The sequence below is a fragment of the Mytilus trossulus genome, chromosome 13 (genome assembly GCF_036588685.1).
Source record: "Mytilus trossulus isolate FHL-02 chromosome 13, PNRI_Mtr1.1.1.hap1, whole genome shotgun sequence".
Taxonomy (NCBI): domain Eukaryota; kingdom Metazoa; phylum Mollusca; class Bivalvia; order Mytilida; family Mytilidae; genus Mytilus; species Mytilus trossulus.
In genome coordinates, this window is record NC_086385.1 from 58293820 (window position 1) to 58304773 (window position 10954).

Consider the following 10954-nt stretch of genomic DNA (forward strand, 5'->3'; position numbering starts at 1 on the left):
TAAACAATACAATATGGTCATTTGAAGGAGCAGACCAAGTCCTAACCAGAAGGAATAAACAGCAAGCACAATTAAAAGAGAAAATACAATCTAGACACCTTTACACAGGAAGCTCAATCAAAGAATTTAATTTTTTTTAAACCACGGAAACCTACGTCGTCAATGACATATGAAGGATAAGCATTTTCTTCTCCAACAGTGGACCTGTCGTGTTAAACGTGTTTAACTTAAAACTGAGGGAATATGATGACTCCATAAGTATAATGCACATTTTCAAATTGTGATTTTATTGCACAACAAATTATTTGCGTTTCTATTTATTTTAAAAAAGGAGCGAAAGATACCAGATGGAAAGTCAAACTCGTAGATATAAAATAAACTGACAACGATATAGCTAGAAAATAAAAAAGACAAACAGACAAACAATAGTACACAACATACACAATAGAAAGTAAAGACTAAGCAACACGAACCCACCAAAATCTGGGGAGGGTGATCTTAGGTTCTCTTGGTTAAATGGCTTTCTTGTTAGTAGCAACGTTCTATCAAGGAAAAAATGATAGTATATACAAAACCGGATATATCGTGTTCATTGGGAGAATTATGCTTCGTATGCAGGCGCTGCTGGACCGTTGCTACATAGAAACGGAAAGTTTACAATTTGCATGCTTAAATCATCTCTTTTGTCGTAAAATTTTGTTTTGCAACCTACCCTTATTGTCAATTTCGAGAAGTAAGTCAAGATATGAGACAACAACTAAGTAAATGTCATGATAGTGAAGCAGTTTTCGGGAAAAATCAATGTAACGGGGTCTTTCAGTAAACTGTATTTACATTTCAAGAGATAAAGCCTGCAATAATAGAGGACACAAAACTTAAGGAAGTATATAAGTGCATGTTATTGTATTTCAGCATATTAGTTTTAGATTTAAATTTGCTTTCCTACTTTTTTCAAGTATGTAGTCATTTCAATTTAAGAAATTATTGTCGGATATTCGTTCCTGGGTTTTTACACTACTATACAGGGTTAACTATTTTGTCCCATGTCACCCTGACGTATACGTTAATAGCTCAAAAAAGATCATTACCACAATTAACATGAGTATAGGAGATTATAGATTTATTTGTTTACGGTTAGATTCAATCTCTGGCTTTGTTGATTCTTGCTTGATTCACTTGGAAACTCAACACATATACCCTGACGACACTTTCCAAAGAGAAAATCCTGGACAATCATATGTTTGTTCTGTGTTCTTTGGAATTTCAACCTAAAATGAAGAACTTGATTTTTCCTCACGGTATTGGATACCTAAATTACAAAAGTGTCCTTACAAACAACGGTATATTATTTGGTCTTTAAAGTGCGCAATGAAACCTCTTTCTAAATAATTATTATTATCTAGTTTATCAGTTATCAAAGCCGGGCTTCAAAGTTATTGCAAAACTGCTTATTCTAAAGGTGGCGTGAATCAGATGTGGATTCTAAAAAATTCTAAAGTTCTTTTAGAGTACACACAAGCTAAAACTCTCTCAGCTTGCAATAGTATTTAAACATTTGACTTTTCAACACCTAACACAACTATTTCCCATTCCAAACCACAAGACAAATTGAAATAGTTGGCATTGCTTTGTTTCATTTAAAAAAAAGAATGGCAAACGTAGATACAAGTATCTTGTCGCAGAGAGTGATAAATCATACTTTGTAAAGAATCACGCTGATTCAAACAAAACGTTCTCTCAAATTGACATTATCGAGATGCTTGATTTCTTGATTGACAGCATATTTGCAACATTTAAATGACGTGGGTTTCAACAGACTGTCGGCATTCCAATTGGAACCAACTGTGACCCTCTTTTTGCAGACTCGTTTCTTTATTTTTATGAGACTGACTTCATACAGGACCTTAGGAAGAAGATGTTTGCAATTTCCTTTAACTTTATTTTCCGCTATATAGATGATGTTCTCTCACTACAAAAAATTGAACGCATCTATCCCATAGAACTAGAGATAAAGGATACAGATTAGATACCGTGAAGTCTGCCTCATATATTGACTTACATCTAGAAATTGAAAATGAGGATCGGTTAAAAACAAAACTTTACTACAAAAATAATGATTTCAGCTTCCCAATTGTGAACTTTCCATTTCTATGTATACGTAGCAACAGTCCAGCAAAACCTGCAAACGGAGTAGATATCTCCTAATTTATACTATGCATGTATTCTCGGGCTTGTTTTTACTTTATAGAAGTTTGCTGCTAACGAAGAAGCTATTAAACCAAGAGTTCAAAAGGGTGAAGGTGAAATCATCCCTTCGTGAATTTAACAGACGCCATCACGAGTTTGTTGACCGTTATGGAATATCCGTTTCACAGATGACATCTCATATGTTCCTGATGTAACTACAGTGCCCCTTCCTTTTTCACGAACGTGACTTACCGAATTAGACTATTTAACGGTTTTGTAATAACATGAGCAACACGACGGGTGCCACCTTTCCGGAGCTCACGAGATCACCCACAGTTTTTGGTGGGGTTCTTCTTACTAAGAATTTAGTTGTCTATGTTGCGTCTTGTGTACTATTATTGGTTTCTCATGTTGTAACTACAATCCACTTCCCTTTTCACCACGAAAGTGACCTAAACAAATAGACTATTTGTCGGTTTTGTAATAAGATGAGCAACACGACAGGTGACACATGTATAGAAGAGTCTTCTTCCCCTTCCGGAGTACCTGAGATCAACCCCAGTTTTTTGGTCCGGTTCCTGTTGCTTTAGTATTTAGTTTTGTATGTTGCATGTGTTGTGTCTTTTATTGATCTGTTTCACTGTTTGTCTTTTTATTTTTAGCCATGGCGTTGTCAGTTGATTTTCGATCTATGAGTTTGACTGTCTCTCTCTGGTATCTTTCGCCCTTCTTTTATGTGGGATGCGTGTAAGAGTTCATGTTTGGAACAAGGATTTGTAACCTAGTTCCCGTCAATCGACACTTATAGCCTAAGATAAGATAAATTTTGCATTATAAATACGTAGATTAACAAGGTAGTCTATACTAAATGCTATATATACTATATAAGGCAATGTCGTATTACAGGTACTTAATTTGTTTTTCAGTTTTCTTTGTAGGGTCTTTTGCGTTTGATAAACGACTCCTTTTGAACGACCCGGATGTGATGACTGAATTGAAGGGATTATCTTTGGAGGTACAAACTATAAAACAGAAATCTTTTCAACTAGAACACGATCTGGCACAAAAATCAGCTGACGTTACTCAAATGAAACATGAACTTGCCACCACTTCACAGGAGCTTGCAAAAAATAAACTTGAACTTGCAACAATTAAACAGAGTATGATCACTTCAAACTCGGGTAAGTTTTAAATTAAAAACTGTCTTTCTTTCCGTGTCCATTCATTTTGAATTACTTTGAAACATAGTGTTACATTGTGTATAGACACTTTCCGCACTGTTTAAACACTTTCCGCACTGTTTAAACACTTTCATTTGTTGTTATATACAATTTTTTATCATCGTCAAATCAAATTTAGGAAGCTACCATTTGATTTTTATGGGGGGGGGGGGGGGCTAGGATGGAAATTTTGTCCCGCTTGTTTTTTAGCTGTAATCTCTGTCCTGTTTTTATTTTTCACTCTGTTCGGTCCTGCCTTTTTTTTTTAGTTTATCCTGACTTATTTGTTTGCAAGTGTCTCATCCTGCATTTTTTTAAATTTCATCCTAGCCCCCCCGATAAAAATCAAATGGTAGCTCCCTTAGAAGAATAAGAATACAATAATATTTTGCTAATTATAAAAAGCCATATTTTGGTACAGTAATTGTTTATTTACCATAGTAACATTGAATATTGTGCATGAAGATTGAAATATCATGTCTACAGTATGATTGGTTTGAATCTTTAGCAATTGTTTATAAAAGGAGTAGGTCCGGTAAGGGCCGATTTTGGCCTCAAATTTCAGGTTCATCTAACGAAAGATTTTGGACACTATTTAAATACTTAAGTGTCTGTTTCAATTGATTCGATTGGTTTTTGTGCAAGATTTTAAATGATTAACGTCATTAAAAACGCTCCAATTCAATCTTAAGGTAGATTGATGATATACCGCCATCTTGGATTGTACAATCACAGTACAAAATCGGTCTAGGTATTTGCCTAAATCTGCAAATTTGGAGTCAGATTTCCAATTCAATGATTAGACTGTTTTTTTCTATATAAAGAAAACTTGTTAACTAATTGCATTATACAAAATATTTTAACAAATATCATTTTTTTGGGTTAAAAAATCTTTTTTTTTTTTCAAATGAGCCATTTAAGGGGAGATAACTCTTTTAGTACAGAAATTATACTGGACTACTAGGGAATTTTAATTTTTTACTTGTAGCAAGAAAACCAGTTTGGTGACACCATGTTTTCTTTTTATTTTCTTAAAACATATTATGAAACCTATCTTCTCACAATTTATTTCAAAATTCTATCTCATATATTTTTTTTATGCACACTAATGTGTTTTTTCATGAACAAACTAACCAAATTTTGGCAATTTTCAACGACTCATAGCTTGAAAAATAGCACTGTGACCCATACCTCTTATTAAATTTACGAAAAGAGCATATAAATCTTCATTTTAGCAAATTATAAGAAAATTCTTTCTCAAAAAATATATACTTATGATCTACCTTAAATATGAAAAATCTATCAAATATGCCAAAAAACGTCACTTTTCAAAAAAAATAATTTCCAAAAATGAAATTGGCCGCATCCGTGTTCATCCTCAACCTTTATATATGTTATGTATTACTATCAAATACATCTTACAATTCAATATTATGAATGAACACGAATGCGGCCACCTTCGTTTAAGACGGAAACCATCTAAAATTTAACTGAAATGCTAAAATTGGGAAGATTTCAGTAATTAAGCATGACTTCATGATGCTAGTACCCGATATATGTGCATTGTATTGTCAAAAACAGTCCATATTTATGAAGCAGTACCATTATACTTTCCAATAAACAGCCAAAAGATTACATTTACACAATTTTGTAAAACTGCTATATTTTTGGGGCCAAATAGGAGTCTTACTGAACTTACTCCTTTATGATTCTTAATTTGTATATATTTACAAACCCACCTTTAAATTGATATATATCAGCATATGCACATATAATTTTTGTTTTGTTAATACTTTAAATTTCTTACCCATATTTGTACCATTTATATCCAAATTTTTAATTATTAAAATACTTACATATATGTCCAACTTGTTGTAATAAGTTTAAGTGTAACTTGGAACAACAGTTTATCATATACACGTTTAGAGAAATAAAAATAACTGTCGAGTACATTTCATACAAGTTTGATATAGATCAGAATTAAGTCAACAGTCATACTTTGGGAGAATCTCGAGTAGTTGTTCATGCAAATTAAGATATTTTTTTTTACTTTTGGACCTTGGTAGTGATTAAGTCTGAAAAAACATATACTTTTTTTAAATGGATTCTAAACACGACAACCTCATTACATAAACCATCTCAAAATAATACGCGAGAAGCAAGATTTGTGTATATGTCGTGTACAAGTAGCGATTTTGTACAGGTTATAACGTGTACAAAAATATTGTACATGTTATAACTTGTATAATGCAAAAATACAAGTTATAACATGTACAAAAGTACCTCGTACATGTTATAACCTGTACAAAATATTGCTTAAAAATGGTTTTAACTTGTACAAAATCGAAAAATAAGGATATGTTTCTATTATCGTAACAGACGTTATAAACCTCAATAATATTCTCATAACTTTTTTATTATTCCGTCATGTTAGTGTTTTTTGTCCTTTTTTTATATAGTTAATGGCCAGTTACATAAGTGACATGCCACAATCATCATTGGATATATAGTTTAAAAATTGTGTCCGGTGACCTGGCATACCAACCAAGATGGCCGCCACGGCTAAAATTAGAACATAGGGGTAAAATGCAGTTTTTGGCTTATAACTCAATAACAAAGCATTTAGAGGGTTAAATTGTTTATCAGGTAAAGATCTATCAGCCCTGACATTTTTAGATGAATCTGACAACCTGTTGCTAGGTTGCTGCCCTTGAATTGATAATTTTAAGGAAATTTTGCTGTTTTGGGTTATTATCCTGAATATTATTACAGATAGAGATAAACTGTAAACATCAAAAAAGTTCAACAAAGTAAGATCTACAAATAAGTCAAAATGGTCAATTGACCCCCTAAGGAGTTATAGCCCTTTTTAGTCAATTTTAAACAATTTTCGTTAAATATGTAAATTTTCACTTACATTTCCACTGAAGCTATTGGGCCAAGTTCATTAAAGATAGAGATAATTTTAAGCAGCAAGAATGTTTAGAAAAGTAGGATCTACAAACACATCCCCATCACCAAAAACACAATTTTGTCATAAATCCATCAGTCTCCTTTGTTTAATATTCACATAGACCAAGGTGAGCGACACAGGCTCTTTGGAGCCTCTAGTTGTTGTTCTTTATGCATTGGTGAATTTAAATGTATATTTTACTTCATTAAGATTTATCTTAAATTTTGTACAAGTTAAAACCATGTTTAAGCAATATTTTGTACAGGTTATAACATGTACGAGGTACTTTTGTACATGTTATAACTTGTATTTTTGCATTATACAAGTTATAACATGTACAACAGTTTTGTACATGTTATAACCTGTACAAAATCGCAACTTGTACACGACATATACATTGTATAAGACTCAACTAGCTACTTGTTCACATGTTGTTTTAAAAAGTATCGATATTTGCGGTTCGAAAGGTGAAAATCATTATTTTTGATCTTGAAACGTAGATCAGCGAGTTTCTAAAAACGTAAAAAATAATATGTATATGCATGTATAATACATATAAAAAGAAAAACAGATGAAACATTCATAAGCACGGCTGGTAATATACACACGCAGAACATTTGGAACTTATTGGTAAGATTGTTTGTTCATGTAACAAAAACTTGGCGATTTATTGATATTTCAAAATTCCTTCACACAATTTCATGCACACACATGTGTTTTTTTCATGAACAATTAAACAACATTTAGCCAACTTTTAACGACTCATAGCTTGGATATACAGATATGATTTCACGTCCCCTCACGCATTCACGATGTCCTCAATCAGAACCGATCCCCTCACGCATGAAATGATGAAAATATGAGGTTTTTAGATTTATGAAGTCGTCTATCAACACCGAACAGCGTACACGCCGCCTAAAACGACATTCATGTCCATTGACCGAAAAACAAGTCAAATTGAACTTGAAGGTCTGTTAATAGAACCATTTCAAAATTCAAATTGTGTAGGTAATTTCTCGTAGGACAACTGATTTTGTAGGAGTTCATCTCCATGTACATCAGTAAATGATACATGTATCTCTTCGTTAATGTATTCATCGCAGCATATAGCATTCTCCGATTTTCAATATTTTGATCAGTTGAATAAGAAAATTGCGATTTAGAAATTTACATTCCTTTTGAAGCGGTGACAATTACTCCACTCAAGCACAACCGGAAAATCCTCTCACAGTTTTCATTGCAGAACCAAATATTCTGCGTGTGTAGATTACCAGCCGCTTAAAGGGGGCAACAATTAAACTATTTTAGTTTTTCGACACTATCATTCAAATCATATATTTTTCAAAGTTGAACACTATGAGGAATGGGAAAATCTGGAATTAGAATACTACTTTACTTAGGAGGGTAAAACATACGTGTTGCAGTGATGTCAACACAACATTGCTGATTCTTGAACTAGTGATATCATTCGAAATAATTAAAAATTTGTGGATTGATATTATACGTAATATAACCTGTGACATTGAAAAACGGAAATTATATTTCTTTGGAAAACTTTGTTAAACGGAAAACTCTTATCTTGCAAAACAAATCTTTCTACAAAGACCTTTTTCGTGCCTGTTAGATGGACGAAACCATATTGGATTTATTCCGGACATATTAAACATTCTATGTAAATACAATCTGTATGCATTTTTTATAACCTATATTAGTGATGGCTACTTTCCTAAAAAGCTGCAATGGAAACGTATAATTGTAAATGCAGTTGAATCAAAACATGATAATGACTGGCTGATTCGCATTAATTCAGACAATGACTTTAGGAGGTTTAAATATGTTCATAAATCCGTATCTGCAGCTCATGTGTGGAAATTCCCCTCGGACAGCTCTGAAATTCGCACTGCATTGTTTATTGGAAAACTTATATTTACCGCTCCAACCCATGTTTTCAAATTTTCACTGACATTTTCGTACATGCATGCTTTGGCTGTACGTGTTCATCAAATATGCACAGCACTTGGATGGACTTAATAATAGAAAACTTTTGTCTCGACCTCTATGTTGAACTAAGTGAATGTGATGATGATTCCTTATATACAATCTGTCTAGGAAAAAACCCTTCAACCATGCTTAGTGATACCGACTTAGAGTCATTCAAGCGACTTTGCTACATCCATGTAACAACATCTGCATCCGAATACAATCGCCAATTGATCAATATAGTATAATGCTAGCACATGTAATATCGACAGCACAAGATGAAAACTCTTTTGCTCTTGAACTGATCTTTTTGAATTATATGTAAATATTGCGTATTGCTCACAACTTTATCATTTATATGTTCTGTTATTAATGTTTTAATGTATTGTTCGTGATTATATAATTCAGGTAATCTCTGTAAAGAGGAAATAAAGATATGAATGAATGAATAAATGGTAATATTGAAACTTGTATGACTGATTTTTAGAAAATTTTACATTATGTTAGCATTTGGAATTGAGATTTTGCAACCTTTAAATTTCATTATATTTTCATTTTGAATTGAAATTTTACACCATTAAAATTTTATTATATAAATTTACATTTTGAATGTTTATCTATTTAGTTGTAGGATCTGTTTATACTAGATGGGGAAGAGATGATTGTCCATCTAACGGAACAGAATTAGTTTATTCAGGTGATTAAACTAAGTAGTGAAGGGGAAGGGACATTACGGACAAATTAACCAATGAAAATACATTTGTTTTTAGAACTTCTTCTGAAATCAAATGTCCCTAGGGTATTAAAAATACAAATGGATCATGATTGGTTTGTTAGTTGGTTGGTTAGTTGACTAATGTAAATGTCTTGTCTTTTTTTCCTCAAATTAAACACAAAATTTAAAGATAATAAAAATAATATTCAATAAAGTGAAGAAAGATTAAGGCAAGTTGCAGTAGCAGAATATGCTTTCCTGAATATAAGAGGGTAAAAAACAAGCCAGTCAACTTTTGACGTCGGTTCATGGTGATATGCAAACAAATGTGCCTTTCCTGCATAATTTCCTATTGGATATTCTTGCCGTCATTATAGTAATTGAAAAGCTAAAAGTCTAGAATGAAAATTATACACATATTAAAAAACTACCAACAATATGTATCTATATTTTTAATCAAACATGCAAAAATATACATCCCTAAGGAGGTACTAAGGTGAGGTTTTGGAATTTGTGTCAAATTTTCGGACTCCTTGGTGTTTTTCCATACAATACAATGTAAAATATTTTGCCCCATAACACCCATTTATTTTTTCATATAAGACTTTAAAATATCTCATGAAAGGTCAATTACCAAAATTTTAGAAGATTCTTAATTTTCTTTCTTTTGTTTTGAGACCTTATGATACCAATGCAAATATAAGGTTAAAGTCCGAGTCAGCCTTTTCCCGCCATATTTTAAATCTGAAATATCTCGAAAAGGAGGTCCATGACCTATCCTTAATTGATGCTCTACCAGCTTAGGTTATCAATTTTAACTTCTTAATTTATTAATTTTCAACTAACCTCACCTAAGTACATCCTTAAATATAATTAAAACAAATGTTAAAGATACGACAATGAGACAGCAATCAACGACAAAATTAACAGCAAAACAAATCCCGCACCCGGAGGTGTACAGCAGGTGGTCCCTTTATAGCAACATGTATGTACTAGTTCAGTGAACATGGACGTCATACTAAACTCCAAAAAAACATAGATGAACTATAATTAAAATCATTACAAGAATAACAAATCCAAGAGGCTCCATACTTGGGACAGGAGCTTAAATGCATACTCTTTTCTTTTATTAATACAGGGATAGCTGGTGGTGGTTGGTATGGTTACACAGGCTCTGCTGTAAACTATGTGTGTTTGCCTCACCATCCAGAATTTATCAAAGGCGACTCATCAGGCGGTGACGCGACAATATATGGTGCAGAATATCAAACCAATTATTTTGGTCAAGGTTTATATGATAATGATGTTCCCTGTGCTGTGTGTAGAGCCGTCGGAAAGTCATCTGTGCACATGATTCCAGGGAAAATAAATTGTTATGGTAACTGGCATCAAGAATACTATGGTAGACTGGCTGCCAATGCAAACACTCATACAGCAGGTTCTGAATACGTATGTGTGGATCACGTGGCACAGTTCCGAGAAGGAGGTGGATCGAATGCTAATGGGAAACTATTTTTTAAAGTTGGAGCTAAGTGTGGTTCACTGCCTTGTCCTCCGTATTATGACCTGGCACCCATGTCTTGTGTTGTCTGCTCTAAGTGATTAAATGCACGTCCCAGTATCGTTTAAAAAAAACATACACACGTATTCAGAATACCTGACAACAATCTTACCTTTTCTTTTGTTAAAAAAATGTTATTAAAGTTAACTTTATCGAATATAAACTAAATTTTGTTGAATATTATTGATTAAACTTGTAAAACAAATTGAAGTGTTTAACGATCTTGACTGGCTATACAACCCTTGCACTGTCGGTTCATTAAACTTGTATCTTGTTGTGATGCAGTACTATTTGTGATACTGCGTGTACTGATTTATGATAAAATAGAGGCCATAAAG

At 32.8% G+C, this 10954-nt stretch overlaps 1 protein-coding gene across 1 annotated transcript; it reads left to right on the forward strand.

Moving 5' to 3' along the window:
- The first annotated feature begins 3047 nt into the window (after positions 1–3047).
- Positions 3048–10657, forward strand: LOC134694522 (uncharacterized). Its single transcript, XM_063555534.1, has 3 exons — positions 3048–3368; positions 8966–9037; positions 10137–10657. Exons 1-3 carry the CDS (start codon positions 3056–3058, stop codon positions 10655–10657), a joined length of 906 nt encoding a protein of 301 aa, XP_063411604.1. The 5' UTR covers positions 3048–3055.
- The last annotated feature ends 297 nt before the right edge of the window (positions 10658–10954 follow it).

Excerpts from the sequence above, each read along its gene's own strand:
- LOC134694522 (XM_063555534.1), top strand. The coding sequence starts at position 3,056 with ATGCTATATATACTATATAAGGCAATGTCGTATTACAGGTACTTAATT. Across the intron at positions 3,369-8,965 it reads TATGATCACTTCAAACTCGG|TTGTAGGATCTGTTTATACT; the intron begins GTAAGTTTTAAA and ends TTATCTATTTAG. Across the intron at positions 9,038-10,136 it reads AACAGAATTAGTTTATTCAG|AGGCTCCATACTTGGGACAG; the intron begins GTGATTAAACTA and ends AACAAATCCAAG.